At 39.4% G+C, this 19415-nt stretch overlaps 2 protein-coding genes across 2 annotated transcripts; both read right to left on the bottom strand.

Moving 5' to 3' along the window:
• On the bottom strand, positions 1 to 7908 carry pik3r3a (phosphoinositide-3-kinase, regulatory subunit 3a (gamma)). The gene is made up of 8 exons (XM_084119211.1): positions 7457 to 7908; positions 6124 to 6211; positions 5914 to 6012; positions 4842 to 5022; positions 4610 to 4732; positions 4390 to 4511; positions 2569 to 2745; positions 1 to 1032 (listed from the first exon to the last, which is right to left on the bottom strand). Exons 1-8 carry the CDS (start codon positions 7512 to 7514, stop codon positions 855 to 857), a joined length of 1026 nt encoding a protein of 341 aa, XP_083975337.1. The 5' UTR covers positions 7515 to 7908; the 3' UTR covers positions 1 to 854.
• Positions 7909 to 12215: 4307 nt separating this feature from the next.
• LOC311087706 (uncharacterized protein) lies at positions 12216 to 16032 on the bottom strand. Its single transcript, XM_084121115.1, has 2 exons — positions 12517 to 16032; positions 12216 to 12346 (listed from the first exon to the last, which is right to left on the bottom strand). Exon 1 carries the CDS (start codon positions 15955 to 15957, stop codon positions 14677 to 14679), a length of 1281 nt encoding a protein of 426 aa, XP_083977241.1. The 5' UTR covers positions 15958 to 16032; the 3' UTR covers positions 12216 to 12346; positions 12517 to 14676.
• Between the last annotated feature and the right edge of the window lie 3383 nt (positions 16033 to 19415).

Raw genomic sequence — 19415 nt, forward strand, 5'->3', positions numbered from 1 at the left:
TCTGAATTTATTCACAATCTGTTCTTTTATTTTTGATTTTTAAAGAAGCATGCAAGGGAAAACTTTGTAGCAAAAAAATAAGCTCTGCAAATAAGGGTGAATGTTCCCTGTCTGCTGCTGACAAATGACATTAAAAAAATCATTTTACAGAGAGAGTTGTTCATCTCAAGTATGAGCAGTTTGGCATTGTGTCGTTTACCATAGACACGCTCATTTATTAAAGTCAATGAAGTGTCCCATAAGACAACTACACTGTCCTGGCTTTCCTTATAAAAACACATTAGAAGTAGAACTTAAATGGATACTTGTATTGTGCACAAAATATTCAAGCTGTCCTTAAAGTGTAACTCAGCTTTTATAAACTAAAAACAGTTTCTGAAACATTTTTTGGATTTCTAATAAACCAAGCGTCAACAACGTCCTCGGGTGCAAAAACATAAAATAAAACAAATGAATTGCAGGCATCTTGTTTTAGACAATAAAGCAAGATTTGAAAGTTTGCCATTCAATAATAAATGCACCCACTGTGTTACATTCACAAAATACACTTTAAAATGTTTTAATAAAACTTTAATAAAAAGGCTATATGCATTCATCCCCACTTAAAAAGCGTGATCGTATTACAAATTCTGTTGTTTTTGTGACTATCTGTAAACATGTCTACAAAGGGCTCATCGAATACTTGTTCAAGTACTGGAGTTTCATTATGACCATGAGGAATGCTTTGGAAAGTGCAATATACATACACAGTTGGTTCCACCCTTCGCACAATGTAAAATGAAGGGACGACGCCAACGAGTGGCAAATCTTCTTCAGTCTTAGTGCACGTAATCTTCACCGTGACGCCAGTGGACTCAGCTGTGGACTGGATACGCCAGCCGGACGTCCAGAGCCTGGTTGTGCTGCGCCAGTGAGGTGTGATGGTAGTGCAGAACCAGATCCTTCAGAGACTTGTGGAGATCGAACGGTTCGACGAACCCGTAGCCGCGCTCAGTGTGGCGAATCACACAGTGCCTCACCTGGCTGCCCACCCTGTGGTTCAAGACATCAAGAGCAGGGTCAGCGAGAATCAGGGTCAAGCTGGAAACAAAGCTTCATCTAGCAGCTACATTTATAAAACTTGCAAAGTTGGACCTATGAACGATGATTTAGTACCCTTCCTTTTCTGTCTGCCCTCTATTGTACTATAAATAAAGGCAATGAATATTGCCGTTTTTATTTGGCCTTTAGGTTTACTGAAGAGTCACTAGACTAGTTTTGCAATGCTTAAAGATTTAGTTCACCGAGCAGATCTCGATCTACAATCTTCCTTTGTGTTCAGCAGAACAAAGAAATTCATACATAACAACATAAGGGTGTGTAAATGATGACAATTTAAATTTTTGGGTGAACTATCCCTTTAATTATCTCGTGACTTGAATGACTAAGTGTTAAGATGTTTGTTTGATGTTTTAATAGCATCTCTGATTAAAATGTCTACAAAAAGAAACTCTAAAATTCATTCATTTCAATTCAATTCATTTGAAAACTTTTATACGACACCGTTTTCAACTAAAAACGTAAAACTTGTGCGTTTTGGCCGTTCGTTTACATGACAACGGCGTTTTGAGTGCCTGAAAACGCTAACTTTTGAAAACGGGCTTCAAAGTGCAAGTTTTTGACAACGGTCTCCGTGTAAACTATAAAAACGTGAGTCTGAAGACGATGAGGTCATGCACATGCGTATTACGCGTTTCATCGCCATCTAATGGCCTGGCAGAAAATACAGCGTTTTTAGTTTGTTTTCACAGATCCGTGTGAATGAAGATCGTTTTGACACTGGTGTCGACTGTATGCGGAAAACTCAAAGAAAAAACTTCTCAGTTTTAAGCATATCGTTGTCATGTGAGGGATAGTTTGCCCACAAATGAAATTTCTGTCATCATTTACTCCCCCTTATGCCATGCTAAAACTGTATGATTTTAGCTGCTTTCCACCATCAGGCAAAACTGATCTTGCTATTATTATTATTATTATTATTATTATTATTATTATTAACAAGAAACTTCTGTCAAAAACGAAACCGGTGAAATTCCTAATAGTAATAGTTATAATTCCAAATTTAATTTAAGCAACATCAGTTTATATTGTCACATAAGTGCATTTATTCACCCACAATGGCAAACAATAGTTCGCAGATTTAGTCGCACAAGCGGCTCGTGAACCGAACACAGACTGACTGAATGACACTTTCATTTAAGCAGAATATCTCAAATGGAGATTGCTGAACTGCAGTTTACTTGTTTGTCTGAGTCTTCAGTGTTTTCAGATCGGCGGCACTTTCGCATTATAGAAAGAGCTTGTGCGCATGATTGCCAGATTGCAAATATTAAGTAAAACACGGGGCAGAAAATGTATCTTTTGTTATATCGTTCATGGCCAGAAAAAGATCCAATGTGGATCAGACTTGCAAAATGTCTGCCTATACGGGACCACAGCCTCCGAAGACAATAGATTCACATGAAGTTACGGGACATTTCTATCTTGTGCTAATTAACAAACAGGACAAAGCACTGACGGATGACTTACACCACAGAGCAGGCGTAGCAATCCTTCGAGCTGCTGTTGCGGATGAGGAAAGCACCGGACGGTTTCCCGTGGAGAAGCTCCTCCGCCTGACCTCGACCGAGATCTCCCACAAACCATCGCTCTTCCTCCAGGAGCTCCGCACTCTCCTCTTGCTCCTCTTTCACCTCATATGGAGACCTGAGAAAATAAACACTCGTTGATAAGCAGAAAGCTCTGAAAGCGCCTCATGCAGCTCCGAGAGCACCTCTGTCTTCTGAAGTCCAGTTCCTGTTCACCTGCCATTGTCCCTTTGTCTCCTACAGACCTCTCTGATCTCTAGCGTCAGGCAAAGCAGCCAGACGTGATCCCACTCACTGCCTTTGACTTTGTTAATAACAACCGGAAATTGAACCGCTTTAAAAGGTGCCGTAATATATTGAGAGACTTGAAATAATGCAAGATTTTTTAATCAAATCAGTGGTGATGGGTAGATTATTTAGAAATACAATAAAAATCATAATAACTGGTGGTTGCAAAGTCAAGTATCACACATTAAGGAATAGAGTTCATCCCAAAAATGAACTGAAACACAATGAATATATTTTAATGAAACCTGAGAGAATTCTGTCCCTCCATTAAAAGTCCATTCACCCAAAACTTTGCCGCTTCAGGAAGTACAGTTTAGCTTCCGTTTACCATATCTGATGAATGTGTGTGTTTATATGGGAATAAAAGCTTAAATTAAACCCGTTCATCAAATGTGTCTCTTCAAAAGACTTGGATTAAACCATTCAATTCATATGGATTAGTTTTATGATCTCTTTATTAACTTTTTGAAGCGTCAGATTTATGGGTGAATGGACTTGCGATGGAGGAACAGAAATCTCTGAGGTTTCATTAAATATATCCTCAGTTGTGATGATGATGAATGAAAGTCTAAAACCCCAAATCCAAGTATTAAACTTGAAACTTATGAAATCGGTTTTATTTTTTCAGGTTTTTTTTTTCTGGATTTTGTTTCAATAGTCTGATTGTCTAATTAAATGAAACAAATGACATTTTTAGATGTTTCATTATTTTCTGGATTATGCTATTTGCTGTATGCTATACTGGATTAGGTTTAATTCAATTTAATTATCAAAAAGCATGTCTAATCAATTGAATTCATAATGATTTATTAACATGTTTTGTTTTTCAGAAATTCTGTTGTCTTGTTTTCATTTTTCAGTATTTATGATTTAATACATATTGTGATCAAATAAAGGCATACAAAATGTACAGTTGAATTAGTCTAATTTATTTTATTTTAGGCAAACAAAGTTCTGCACAACATTTATACTAAAAACAAGATTTTCTTTTTTTAAATATTCCTTAAAAATAAAATTTGAATCACTTTATTACTATTATTACTTTGATTAGTACCATCTTCTTAATATCAGTAAAATATTTCTGTCACAATTTCTTCACATCAAACCAAACTTTTATTTTGACAGGTTGTCATGAGTTAGTTTGACGATGACGATGGTTTTTCTCAAATGAAATGCTGATGAAGTGACTGGAGAATGAAAGAAGATATTTGAAGAATGCCGGTAACCAAACAGTTCATCAGCCCCACTGACTTCCACTGTATTTTTTACTATACTATGGAAGTCAATGGGGTCCATCAACTGTTCGGTTACCGGCATTCTTCAAATATCTTCTTTTGTGTTCAACAGAAGAAAGAAATTCATACAGGTTTGGAACAACTTGAGTAAAGGATGTAAATGATGGGTGAACTATCCCTTTAATTCCTCGGGAAACACTGGTGCTCTTTCAGTACTGGTGTTGCATATGAGCACTCACTGTGTCAGATGACTGTGGGTCGAGTCAGGGAAATCCTTGCAAGAGTTCTCTTGAGAATAACACGGTTCTTTTGAGATCTCGGTCATACTGACGGGCTCTAAAGTATTTCTCCTTTGGATTTCCTGTAAAGCAACAGGAACATTCTTAGAAAAGCAATGCATTTGATATACATTTTTCAAACACTATTATATCAGCACATATTTGATCCTGAAAAGCTTACCTGTAATAGAGTGGTGCAAGCATCATATAGCTGGTCATACTCTGCCGTCTTCTGAAACAGTCTTAAACATTCTTGGAGTTTCTCTCTGGTTGCGCTCAAAAACTCCTCCTTCACAGGTAGATCCTGAACATGCAATATAAGGCATTTGCTTACTGACACAAAAACACACGGACTAAAGCTTCCTTTCAACTAAGATCATCTTCACAATGAAATTCACTGAACAGGAACCGACCGTGTGACAGTGGGACACGGGATAAGCCAGCGTGACATCCAGGGAAGTGTTGTACTGGACTAAGCTCCTGTGCCTGTAGTAAGATATCAGATCCGGCACCGAGCTGAAGGTCAGAGGCTCAGAGAATCCAAACTTTCCATCTCGATGTTGGATCCTGATGAGTTTGTTGGTGCCATTGTTCCTGTGGAGAGAAGCGCTTTCAGACATACAGCCTTTTCTGATAATTCAATGGTACAGTGTATTTCTCCATGTAGAGGTCATGTGTGAAAAGAGCCCATTGTTGAAATCCCAACCAATAAAATCGGGCAATTTGCCGTCTTACTTGCCGGCTAAAGAAGCAGTTATATTGTTGAAAAAAAATGTGTAAAAATGTGAACAAAGCCGTAAAATGAAGTTAACATCATTTAATTTTAGCACATTCAAGGTTAGTATGCTGTAAAAACAGTTTGAGCTAAACTTATGATTGACACAGTTGCTGCATGCTGTGACACGGTTAATCATCACCATCATCATTCTATGTCATCGAATTAGGGTACGTGTACGTTTACACGACACCATTGTAAAATAAAAACGGAAAACTTTTCATGCGTCTCGTCCGTTCTTTCACACGAAAACGGCATCTTGGGGGCCTGAAAACAGGTTTGAAAGTGCATGTTTTTGAAAACCATAGCGTTATTGTCTCGGTGCAAAAACAAACAAACGTGTGTTCAGTCTATAAGCACGTAAGTGCGTCTTTATCGCCAAACATTGTCCTGGCAGCAGAATACAGCGTTTTTAGTTGTTTTCGCGGATCTGTGTAAACGGGGATCGTTTTGACGACATTGTCGTATGTACGCGGAAATCGTAAAGGAAAAACTTTAGTACATCATTGTTGTGTAAACGTACCTTTAGACAGATGCTTAAAGTACTAGCAAATCACAGTTTTAATGACACTAATGTGTGATTGGTCGCAATACAGACAAAAGACTGTCTTGTATGTGTGAGAGTGGCTAATGATTGGTTGGCCACTGTCAGTACCCGAGTCACAAATATGCTTCACTAAAAGAGGAATCCTAAAACATGCAATCCTTACCTCACAGTTAATGTGTATTGTCCCTGCACCCTGCAGGAGGCATTTCGGACCAGGAAAGCACCGTCAGGCATGCCGTGGAGGATTTCGTTCACCTCCTCCCTAATGCAAGTGGTATAAAATTCAATAATATGCAAACAAATTGATAAAGACAAAAAAAATAAGACTTATTTCAGCTAAATAGTTTACCGAATTAAGTTAAAATGCTCTCACCTTGATGTGTCAGCCCAGTACCACCCGGCCTCCTGTAATGAATCGCTGGGCTCCATTTCTCTTGGTAGATGATCGTCGCTACTGATGACTGATGAAGAAATATAATATGAGACAACCTTATACAGAAGCGTTCAGCAACTGTTACATTTCTACAGGAAAACCTCCAGCAACAAATTGTCAATTTGTCAGGTTTTGTCACTGAAAATAAAAAAAAATTAAAAAAAACTCAATTGTGCCAATCCACTATTTTACCTATTTTATTTTAAAGATATTATATTAGATCTTTGTATAGATTGTTTTGTATAAATGTATTTATCAATAATGTCTATGACTGCCATGACAATTTTTTCCTACATATTTGAACATAATGAATATAATTAATATGATATAAAATATATAAAATGATATTAAATACTTAGATTGTAAAATTAATTAAGTGTTTAATCCATTTTACACAGAAAACATACAAAAAATTATTATTATTTTTTTTGTCAATGCCAGTTTTCACATTAATACATATAATTTTAATACAAACACGAGTGACAAATTGGACAGAAACTAGAGAGTACTACACAATACAAGCATTATAGAAGAGCAAACGTCTAGACGTGTATGAGGGGGTTCGCGGAGCAACGGAAACTTGCAGATAGAAACTTAAATTCTCTTATTAACCTATCAGTAATACTGTTAACAAGACACAGTAAGTTTGTGTAAAGACGCCTGTATTGAACTGTGTGCCTGAAGTGACAGCTGTGGACAGAGCAGCGCTCGGGATTTCCCTGGGATCCCCGCTCTCGAATTCAACAATCCCACTATGGAAAAGGTGAAGGTGTGTGAATATTCAGTACATGGCGTGACGTTAATCAGCGAGTCTCTGTGATTGGCTTAAATTAAGACTTTGCTTAACCGTTGAAAACAGCACTGGGCTCATGAATACTAATCAAGTTACGTGATTGGACGCTCAAAGACTGTTACTAAGCGACGTCACCATTGCCTATTTAATATTCATGAGCTCACGCTTCTCCATAGTAGGATTGGTAGTTCCGTGGCCCGATACTCCTGCACTGCTGACCTCAATGAACTGAGCGATGACATGTTGAGACATGCAAGACTCAACGAATAGCCCGAGACTGGGCTAACTCACTTTTATATAATATTAACTAACTTTCACAATTGTTCTCTTCATGAATACGGCTATATTATTGTTCCCAAGATTAACGCGTGACACTTGGGATTGTGTTTGGACGAGAACAAAGACAGTGTGATTTAAACAGAAAACACACCAAATATAAAACGATGAGAAGGAAAACAATAAAGAAATATAGTTACGAACCAGTGCCCTCTGCGCTGACACGACTCATTTCGATGTAAGAAAAAGGTTCAGACGACATCCTTTCTTCAACAATGGATCGTGTTCGCGAAGTGAATTAAGCCCTTTAAATACTGTAAATCGGACCGTCAAACAATCGTGAACGTTTGTCTAATTGTTATATCTAAGATAACGATGAAAACAACGGCAGAACAATGTTAAAAATCCGAAAAAAGCCCGTTTTTCCACTTCTTAATCCAAGTGTCCGGTTGTAAAAAAAAAATTTGGCAGCCAGTCATTTAAAATAAAACTTAGCAATGAAGCTTATGATCATGTACCAGATTAACATACATGATCATCACGTTAATAACGCTAAGTATTGATCTAAATATCCAAATGAACAGAGTGTCTGGAGTGAATCAAACTCTTATAAGGTTTGGGACGATGTAAGTGTCTGAGGACGATACCATCGATCTGCATAGGGGACACTTTATACAGGATGTCGTTGTGTTGTTGTTTGTATTATTTTGTTGTTATTGTAAATTGCTATTGCTTTTATCATATTACTGAAAATACATTTTAGAAACGGAGTATTAGTTGTATGCTCCTATTTAAAGCCACTGTTGTGTTAATGTTAGGAGGTATTACCCCCTTTACCCGCAACTATGTTACGGTCCGTTTTTGTCCTGCGTATATATCGCATTGTGCCAATTGATACTTTTCTTTAACTTGTTAAAAGTCCAAATTCTGAGTTTTCTGCACACAGTCATTGCCATTATATTTTTTTAAAGAAAAATTAAACTGTTTAAATGAATCAAATATGGCATGAGGTTTTGTAACTTAAACATTATGAAGGTCTGCACATAGGGGGAGTTCCTTCGGTGAAGGGAACATTGTGTACTGTTGGCATTGTCTGACACTAGTTCGTTCAAGCATGCTTTTCAGAGACATGAAGACATGTGAATTGCTTTTGCATGATATAACATCTCTAGGAAGTCGATGACAGATAGCACAGAAGAGCCAATTTTAAGTGCAATTATTTAAGGCTACATATTAACGATGAAATAAGTCTATTAAATAAGACAATAGATCGCGATTGATCACACAACATTACAATGAGAAAGTTACTCTAAAAAAGTTAAATAATTAATTGCTAGCCACTGATTACACCTTAAACACTGTAATTAGGTTAACTGTAATTACTTTCTAAATCCCATATCAACCTCGACCAGTTGAACAATACAATGATAGAAACTGATTTTGATTATTTCAAATGAACAATATACAATAACAATTGCATAATTCTTGAACTGACCAAATTTAGTAGAGGGTGAAGGTTACATTAAAACATACATTTTAACATAAAACTTTGATGTTAAATCCCCTATTGTTTTATTTTTGTTTTATAATTGTTCTATAATCTCTACATCAGAAGTAACTGTAATTAAATTACAGAAAAATTATGAGTAGTCCCTTACTTTACTTTTTCAAAGGAAAATTAAATTACACTATTAGATTACTTATTAATTACACCCGACACTAAAAATGCACAACATGTTTGATATTATAATACATGATTTCACATTGAATCTCCAAAACAACATAAAGACGGTATATTTTAAATAGTTGTTTAATTAATAAAAACTTTTAAGTGCAATGCCAAGTACAACCAAGTACAATGATTAAAGGCCATGCGCTTCACGGTGCTGGCGAGCATGAAACCCTAGATAGCTTGATTATGCCAGGAAGGGAATATGGATACTGTGTTAAAGGTTGGGTGGGAGAGGCTAGCAATAACGAGTTAGCTTTGAAAGCATAAGATCCCACCCTTCCTTCAGAGCGTCTCCAAAGCCACACCTCCTCCAAAACACATGATCGCGTACAGCAGGCAGCAAACAAAAGAGTCACAAGAGACAGCGTTAAACCTCATGTCTCAAAGCACATTACATTACAATAATAATGAACGTAATCAACTTAAAGGGCACTGACCTGTGCCACCTGACTGCTGCATTTTGGAGTTGATAGGGTTGCCATTGAAACGCATAAATTTGAGTCACAAACTGCTCCGAGTATAACGTCACAGGTTTCCATCTCTTCCAGATTACAGTAGTAATGGCGTGAACGCAGCATGAGCTGGTTGTTTTGGTTCAGGAGGAACTGTAAAAGATGGCTGCTGTGCTGTTTGTGGTGCTCGGTGACTGACGTCTGTCAAACTCGCTGATGACGTATGATGTCTAAGCGAGCAGGTACATGGAGGTTTAAAAATACATGTGTTGACAGGCAGGGAGGACATCGTATCATTTCATTCAGACCGAATAATGATTGGACAAACATTTTATTGTCCTACACCTTCCACGGATGATATATATATATAGGCCTATATATATATATATATATATATATATATATACACATATATACATACATATGATTACATTTACACCACTTAACTTGATAATGATTGCTATCAGGATGTGAAGAGACTTTCAACTAGCATAACAAAAAAACAATTCTGGAACAAATCACCTACCCTGCCTTTAATTGCGTTCAATATTTTACCGTGATACAGATTAAAAAATATCAATTGCAAAAATTAACATGTTTTTGACAGCCCCTATATGATTTAGATCATAAAAAACACAGTCTATAATAGTCTATTATTCACTTTTCGTCTGAATCACTGCATAGTGTTATGCATTTTAATATCAATTTACATAAAGTTTTAATATGTAGAACAGATTAGCAGATTAGTCTGCCAAGACACTGCCATAGGCCTATGAGGTACTGCTTCAGATATAGATATTATAGATCTGATTTGACTGGAAATGCCTCACAACTTGCCAGTTTTCAGTTCTTTATAGCTCTTTGCAAGTGCTACAACAATGACAATAATAATATATACAAATAATAGATCAAATTTGTTAATTCTGTATGGAATAGTCTCTGGGCAGAAATGCATAATTGGCATCTCTATCATTCAGACCAAACCAATATTGTTTCAACCGCTTGTTTTAATTTACAGTTAATTCATTACAAACAAAAGTTGACCCGCTCTATAGAGTCAAGTAAACACATTTTGTTATGTTTGGAATGTGATTGCTCATAAACTCCCATTTTCAATAATGTGGCAATTCATGGCAATTAACATCTTTACATATTGAGATGTCAGAATAGAACTGTTGTTTATGTAATATGTGCTGTATACTGGTTTTCTACACCATTTCCAAACACTTCACTGAGTCAATAAACATTTCCTTTCCATTTCATATCCTTTTCAAATCGTCAGATCTCTTGGTGTCTAATACAAACAATCCACTTAAAATAGAACAAAATATCATTTGCTTGTGGCCAGATCACATTGAACTTTTCCACAAGAGATACAGTGTCTATTTCTGGTCATTTATGTTAGGAAAAACTATGCCAAGATCAGGATGTGCGTATACAGAGCCACGGCCATTGTGTTTCCGGCATCACAACTTCATTCCATCTCTCTGTTAGCAAACAAAGATTAGAGAATATGAATCATTTATTATGTGCTATGGCTTCCACTGCACTGCATTTGGTTGGTTTTAGGAGCAAACCTCAGTTAAACTGTGCTAAGTATAGTTTTCTCTTGCTGTGGTTCAGTGCTGATTTTTAATGATTTATGTTTTCTGTGCTGTAAAAGTTGATTAACAATATCTGTTCACCGAAACAATATTTTGAGTTTGTTTAACATGTTTCAGCTGTTTCATTAAAGTGCCCCTATTATGCATACTCTAAAAGCTCATAATTTTGTTTTGGAGGTCTCCTGCAATAGCTTTACATGAATCCATAATTCTGAATCATCACCTCTTTTCTCACAGTGTCTGAAACGGTTCGATAAAAGATTCAGTTTCTCTAAATCCCTCCTTTCTGCTAGCCTGCTCTGATTGGTCAGATGGCCCAGCCTGCTCTGATTGGTCGACCGTTTACAACGCGCGTCGAAAACAAAACGACTTTTGCCATATCTGAATTTCAGCTCTTCCTCAGTGCTTTATACACAGTGATACGAACAGTAATGATGCCGTCGGTTTTTACGTATAAATTCCAGCGCGAGTCCTCATCCTTTGGAAATGCATCAAAGTTGATTTACAGCGCTGGAAACAGCGTCTTCTTGACATGTCGGCAACTCAAACCAAACTCTTCCAGTCTCAGCTACAAATACAGTGTTTGAGGGTCAAAGTTGTTCGAGGGCAGCCAGTGAAGACCATAGACTGGACTTATGCAAATTTGTTACATTGTTACGTAGGTTTGTGACAGGAAGACTGGAAATCCTGACGACTCATTTCGGCAGTTCAGAATCGATTCTTTCTTTTAGGAGACAGAAACTTTATTTATTGTGCACTTTAATCTTTAAAACTTTATACAATTTACATTCACAAACAGCTTTATTACACACTGCATGAAAGGTAATATTAAAAGCATAATAGGGACACTTTCATTATTTATTTTGTGTTTCATAATTGTTTCACTTGTGTGAATTTTACTGCAAAGTCACTTAAAAACACGCAATCAATTTTCATCTTAAATCACTGTCAATAAACAACAGGTTTTCACTGTGGCCACCCCAGTCAGTGGGATTGTCTCATCATGTAATCTTTCTTACGCCTTTTATTTGTTTGTTTTTTGCAAAACTTTCCTTTTCTCTGGTTCTGAGCCATTTAAAACTTATTTCTCTGTGGAATGTAATTTCTCTGTTCAGAGGAAGCAATTTATTACTCACAAAAAAGAGAAAAGGGCTGTGGATCAAACATAATTATTCTGTCCTAGATGCGTGTTCCATCTACGCAACACTGACAGATAGCTAACAGGAGTCAGAAAAGGGCAGACGCAGTAGTAAAGTTGAAAGTTTTACTGTTTTGTTCTTTCCTCTTCTTTCTCTTTTTTGTAAAACTGAAATATACAAAGATTACAAATGTCTTGTTACAAAATATTCTCAAAATAAACACAAATGAATTTCCGCTGTTTACAAATATTCTCTGAGCACATATCAAAAGGCTACAATCAGTTCTTCTTAGTGTAATTATCAACAAATTGCCATCACTGAAAAAAGATAAACTTACAGGCAAAGCCTTTCCGAGGCACAAAAACGTAAAGAAAACAGAGAGATGACTTGTTGGCCCACCGCATGGAAAGAAACTGGAACACAGCGGCTATTTCCTGGTTAACCTCTAACCCAAGAGTCACATGACCTAAACCAACCACTAAGAAAACGGTTTACAATAATCAATTTCTTTGTTATAACACCAAACTGCCACAAGATGGTGCTAACAAATAAAAAACAAATGTGTGCCATGACACTCCCCGCCTGGTATTGTTTAGATACCACCATATAACCTGAGAATGTTCACATAAGACCTCACAAACATCAGTCCTCCGTTGGCATGAGCAGAACTGTTTCCGATATAGGTCTGAGGAATGTCTTGATTGTCCCATTCCTTGCAACTCTTAGTTCAACCGTTCTGACTCTTTTGTCACTGCTGGGAAAAATCTTGGTCACAAGAGCCATAGGCCATTCATTGCGCTTACTTTGAGCATCCTTAAGAAGGACAACATCGCCCTCTCGTAGATTTCGTCGTTCCTCTTGCCATTTACTTCGGCTTTGAAGCGTTGAGAGGTATTCACGCCTCCATCTATTCCAGAAAGTATTAGCAAGATGTTGCACCCTTCTCCATTGCTGTCTATGGAGATTGGTTTCCTTGAAGTCACCTGGAGGTGGGAGGAGTGTATGACCCTTTTGAGTTAGGAGCATGGCTGGCGTTAACAAGAAAGGTGAATCTGGGTCTGTGGAAATAGGAACAAGGGGTCTTGAATTGACAATTCCTGTAACCTCTGCCATCAAGGTAGACAACACGTCATGTGTCAAGCAGGAAGGACTGATCTGTTGGAGCATGGAATCTAGTATGCGCCTGGAGACTCCTATCATCCGCTCCCAGGCTCCTCCCATGTGGGATGCGTGAGGTGGATTGAAGACCCATGAACAACCCTCTCCACCCAGGTACTTCCTCACACTAGGCTCTTGAGGATCATTTACCACAATTTCCAGCTCTTTACACGCTCCTACAAAATTGGTCCCGCAATCAGACCGGATTTGTTTGGCAGGACCTCATAGAGCAAAAAACCTTCTCAAGGCGTTTATAAAGGTGGATGAATCCATACTGTCAATCAGCTCAATATGTATGGCACGAATACTCATACAAGTGAAAAGAACAGCCCATCTTTTGCTCTGAACTTGTCCTCCTCGCGTGCGCCTTGCGAAAACTGTCCAAGGTCCAAAAACATCAAGACCGACGTGCGTGAAGGGAGGTTCAGTGCTCAGGCGATCGATGGGCAGGTCCGCCATCTTCTGCTCAGTTACCTTCCCACGAAGCTTGTTGCATACGACGCACTTGTGTACAATGCTGTTGATAAGCTTCCTAACACCAACAATCCAATACCCTGCATTGCGGATAGCTGATTCAGTAAACACACGACCCTGATGCTTGACTCGATCATGGTAATACTCCACAAGTAGCTTCGCAGCATGACTGCGTCCTGGAACAATCAAAGGAAACTTCTCTTGGAGATCCAAAGTTGCATTTTTAAGCCGACCTCCTATCCTGAGAAGACCTCTACTATCTACATAAGGGGTCAGTTTTTTCAGAGCGCTGTGCCTCGGGATGTCATTTCTTTTGGCGATGCAGGTGAGCTCTTCTTGGTAAGCTTCCCTCTGAACGCTCTTGATTACAACTTCCTCTGCTTGTAACAACTCTTTCACTGTACGAGGCTTAGCACAGTAGTGCCATGAGCTGCAGGCTCTTTCTCTATCATCAGACAACTTGTAAGTCTGGGCGACATGTATGAGAAAAGCTATGGCTCTGGCTAATGACCTCCAAGAAGAGAATCGTTCGAATCGTTGACATTCAAGATGAAAATCATCGGATACAGTAGTAGCAAGAGGACGAACTTCTGTGTCTGACTCTGGCCCGAGGAGGTCAAATTCCCTCTCCTCTAGAGACAGATTCTGATCCATTTGCGACAGGAAGGCAGGTCCTGTAAGCCAAGTGGTGGTGCCCAACAGAGCTGCAGGAACGGAGCGGGTGGCGTGATCTGCAGGGTTATGCTTAGTAGACACATAGTGCCATTGCATTGGGTTTGACACTCTGTGGATACGCTGCACTCTGTTGGCTACGTATACATAGAACCGTCTTGTCTGGTTATAGATGTACCCCAGGACGACTCTACTATCCGTGTAAAACTCCACAGCATCTAGAGTCCAGCTCGTTTGTGATTATCTCTGCTATCTCTGCAGCTAAAACCGCAGCTCCTAGTTCCAGCCTGGGAATGGTATGAGCAGCTTGCGGAGCTAATTTGGCCTTCCCCAAGACGAACCCAGTGTGACATGCTCCTTCGCCATTGATGACACGAAGATATGCCACTGCTGCAATCGCTTTGACAGAAGCATCAGAGAAAATGTGGAGTTCCTTCCTCAGAGCTGTAGAGAGAGTAGTATAAACATATGTTCTAGGAATCTCCAGCTGTTTGAGATCTTGTAGGGATCTCCTCCATGCATTCCATGCTTCTTCCTTGTCTTCAGGGAGGGGAGAATCCCAGTCACAAGTCTCACCTGAGAGTTCTCGTAGCAGGAATTTCCCTTCAATGATGACAGGGGCAACGAACCCAAGTGGGTCGAAGAGACTGTTGACAGTAGCCAGTATCCCTCTGCGAGTAAAGGGCTTCTTAATGTCGGTTACATGAAAGGTGAATGTGTCCCCCTTCACATCCCAGCTAAGTCCGAGACTACGTTGGATGGGAGTAGGGTCAACTTCCAAGTTGAGATCTTTGAGTCCCTTCGCATGATCTTCGGTCGGGAATGCATTCATTACTTCCTTGCTATTAGAAGCAAACTTGTGCAGTTTTAAATTTGAAGTGGCCAGCATTTTCTTTGTTCGTGTCAACAGATCGATTGTTCCCGCAGCTGTGGGTGTTGACAAAAGTCCATCATCGACGTAGAATTCTCTCTCTACAAAGTGTCTGGCGTCTGAACCATATTCCTCCTCACCATAAGCCGCTGCTCGTCGAAGACCATAAATGGCTACAGCAGGAGATGGACTATTACCGAACATGTGCACCCTCATGCGGTATTCAATAATCTCTTTGCTGGTGTCATTATCCTTGAACCAGAGAAAACGAAGGAAGTCTCTGTCTTCCTCTTTTACAACGAAGCTGTGAAACATCTGTTCGATGTCTGCAATTACAGCTACCAGCTCCCTTCTAAAACGCAGTAAGACTCCCAAGAGGCTATTATTTAAGTCAGGACCAGAGAGAAGAACATCGTTCAAGGAGATGCCCTGTTTTTGCGCGCTGGAGTCGAAGACAACTCTGATCTGACCGGGCTTCTGTGGGTGGTACACCCCAAAGGTAGGTAAATACCAACATTCCTGGCCTTCTCGAAGAGGAGGGGCTACTTCGGCATGGTCACGATCAAAGATGTTCTGCATGAAGGTGACAAAAAGAGACTTCATCTCAGGCTTCTTTTCCAATGTGCGCAAAAGGGAGGTTAGGCGTGTAAATACCTGTTCTCTATTATTAGGGAGTCGTTGGCGAGGTGTTCTGAATGGGAGTGGTGCAACCCAACTATTGCTCTCGTCCATGAACATCTCTTTATCCATGATGTCCAAAAAGCGCCTGTCTTCAATAGACAATCCAACTTTATTATCCTCCTTTGTCCTCTCAAAGATGGTATCTCCTATGGCATAGTCATCAAAGATGAAGGTGCCATGCGCCAGAGATATCTCAGGCAGAGGCTTGATGTCAAACTTCTCCCTAACGCTGAGTTTGTTGGGACATGGAGGAAGTAGAGAAGGACGTCCATTATCAAGTACATGGGTACGGTAAGCACTAAGTGCTGCAGACCTGTGGACGGATCCTAAGCAGACGTCTCCGACTACGACCCATCCTAGGTCTAGTCTTTGCGCGTAGGGTGCGTTATTAGGACCATTACGTTGCTCCCGTACTTTATGAACCTGAAGGATGTCACGACCCAAAAGAAGAAGAATTTGGGCTTCTGGATCCAAAGGAGGAATGCAATGAGCGATGGGCTTTAGGTGAGTGTGCCAACGTGCTGCATCAGGTGTTGGTATCTCGGCCCTGTCGTCTGGCATATTGTTGCATTCGATCAACGTTGGCAATTTCACCTTCATTACTCCATCTAAAGACTCTATAATGAAACCAGTAGCTCTTCTTCCCACGGTCTCTGTCACACCTGCACAGGTACGTAGAGTATATGTTGACTTCTCTCCTTTGACATGCAGCAAGTCGAAGAACTTGGTTCTAGCGAGAGATCTATTGCTCTGGTCATCCAGGATCACATAAAGCTTGATTGCTCCTTCTGGTTGGCCTTCTGGGTAAACCTTAGCCAGGCAAATCTTAGAGCATGACCGTGAACATTCACCGTAACCACAGACTTCTGTACACTTGGAAGTTATAGCAGGTTGAGGTGTGTCTATCTCTCCCTCCCCGCCATGATCAAATAAGTTTGAAGGCGGTGGTCCTGGATGAAGCGCTGCGATATGGACATCACTGCCACATTCCTTACATTTAATAGCTGCCTTACAGTCCCTGGCCAGATGAGTGGTTGTTGCACAGCACCTGTAGCAAACACCTTTCTCCTTTAGAAAAGTCTTGCGCTCATCCAGAGGTTTGATCCTAAAACCTCTGCAACGATTGAGAGGGTGGGGCTTCTTATGAATCGGGCAGATCTTATCCACATCATCCAACTCATAGTTTGAGCTGCGTGTCTGACTCACAGTCGCTGCTGACACTTCCGTCTTGTGAGTATAGACTGAGCTTTTCATTTGTCTCTTGAATTGCTGCTCTGGTTTCAACACACTATGGATTCCTGAAGACAGAGCAAAACAGAGCTTTTCCAGCCTCCATAGCTTTCTCAGCCTCCGTAGCTTTCTCCGCCATCATGAATTGCTAATACTGTCTAGGAGTACAGGGCGTGATGATGAACAAGGAATGATGGAGTTAAAGCTTGCTTTCCTTGAACTTCAGTGCCTACTGAGCGGTTGCCTTTTTACTATTCTGTCCTAGATGCGTGTTCCATCTACGCAACACTGACAGATAGCTAACAGGAGTCAGAAAAGGGCAGACGCAGTAGTAAAGTTGAAAGTTTTACTGTTTTGTTCTTTCCTCTTCTTTCTCTTTTTTGTAAAACTGAAATATACAAAGATTACAAATGTCTTGTTACAAAATATTCTCAAAATAAACACAAATGAATTTCCGCTGTTTACAAATATTCTCTGAGCACATATCAAAAGGCTACAATCAGTTCTTCTTAGTGTAATTATCAACAAATTGCCATCACTGAAAAAAGATAACAAACTTACAGGCAAAGCCTTTCCGAGGCACAAAAACGTAAAGAAAACAGAGAGATGACTTGTTGGCCCACCGCATGGAAAGAAACTGGAACACAGCGGCTATTTCCTGGTTAACCTCTAACCCAAGAGTCACATGACCTAAACCAACCACTAAGAAAACGGTTTACAATAATCAATTTCTTTGTTATAACACCAAACTGCCACAAGATGGTGCTAACAAATAAAAAACAAATGTGTGCCATGACAATAATCAAAACCAACTCTCCAAGCTTTTTATGATCGAGCACAACTGCAGTAAATCTCTAATGTTACTATAACTGTTTATTAATGATACGTTTGATCTGGGTTTGAGGTTTTGTTTGAGTTGAGTTGAGTTCTTGTTTGGTTTTGCACTGTTTTCAGTTCAGGTTCCAGTGTTAGGTTTACACGACAACGATGTAAAAACGGAAAAGTTTGTGTTTTTCGAGTTCAGACGACAACGTTGTCAAAACAATCCCCGTTCACACGGATCCTAAAAATGCTTTAAGTGATTACACCAAAACAAAAGATAACAACAACTTTATGTCTGAACATTTTTTGTATTACATTTCATAATAAACTCAGACAATTAGTATCGACTCCTTTTCCGTCAGTTTATTTTTGTGAATTTAAATGTGTGCAAAGGATTGTGGGTGATTTAAGGCCGCAAAGGATACACCCGATGCATCCTTTAAAACAGGCCGAAAGAAGGAGGCGAAACGAAGGCGGCCTTCCAAGGATCCTTCAAACTGAGACGGCCTTCAGCGACGTTTGATGACGTGGCCGCCGAGACATGCAGCCTTCCGTTTGAGAAACACCCATTGACGTTTACACAGAGACAATAATGGTATTATTATTTTTAACTTGCACTTTGAACCCTGTTTTCAAAAGTTTGCCCCTTCGGGGGCTGTTTACACGACACCATTTTCAACTAAAAATGTACAACTTTTATACTTTTTGGCCGTTCAATTACACAACAACGGCGTTTTGGGTGCCTGAAAACTTTTGAGAACGGGTTTCAAAGTGCAAGTTTTTGAAAACAGTCTCCATTTAAACAACAAAAACGTGAATCTCTGAAGACGATGAGGTCATGCACATGTGTATAATGTGTTAAGTCTATAGTGTTTTAGCGCCGTCTAATGGCCTGGCAGCAGAATACAGCGTTTACAGTCGTTTTCACGGATTAGTGTAAATGGGGATCATTTTGTCTGTACGCGAAAAACTAAGCTTTTAAGCATATCATTGTCATGTAAACGTACCCTTAGTTCATGTTTTCTTTATGTTCATTAGTTGCCATGGTTTTGATATTACACCTGTGTCTTGTTAATTATCTTGTTCAGTGAAATCCCTATAATGTTTCCCTGTGTATTTATAGCCCTCAGTTTCACTTATTCTATGTCATTATCATCCATTTTGCTGGTTGTTCCGTTCACGTTTTGAGAAGTTCTGAAGATACCTGAGTGTTTTGATTTTGTTAAGAGAATTAATACCATGAGTTTGCTCAGCTGCTAGAGAGGTTGTTTTGGTCAAGCACATCACAAGGCTATGTCACAAACTCAGTTAACAGATGACATGGTTAA

The sequence above is a fragment of the Abramis brama genome (genome assembly GCF_963993115.1).
Source record: "Abramis brama genome assembly, chromosome: 7".
NCBI classification, from domain to species: Eukaryota; Metazoa; Chordata; class Actinopteri; order Cypriniformes; family Leuciscidae; genus Abramis; species Abramis brama.

What these genes read in the sequence shown, in the direction of transcription:
- pik3r3a (XM_084119211.1), bottom strand. Translation starts at nt 7,514, where the DNA reads ATGTCGTCTGAACCTTTTTCTTACATCGAAATGAGTCGTGTCAGCGCA. An exon ending in CTTGCACCACTCTATTACAG is followed by an intron (nt 4,512 to 4,609) that starts GTAAGCTTTTCA and finishes GTTGCTTTACAG; the next exon opens with GAAATCCAAAGGAGAAATAC. An exon ending in TGCTACGCCTGCTCTGTGGT is followed by an intron (nt 1,033 to 2,568) that starts GTAAGTCATCCG and finishes CTTGAACCACAG; the next exon opens with GGTGGGCAGCCAGGTGAGGC.
- LOC311087706 (XM_084121115.1), bottom strand. Translation starts at nt 15,957, where the DNA reads ATGAAGTCTCTTTTTGTCACCTTCATGCAGAACATCTTTGATCGTGAC.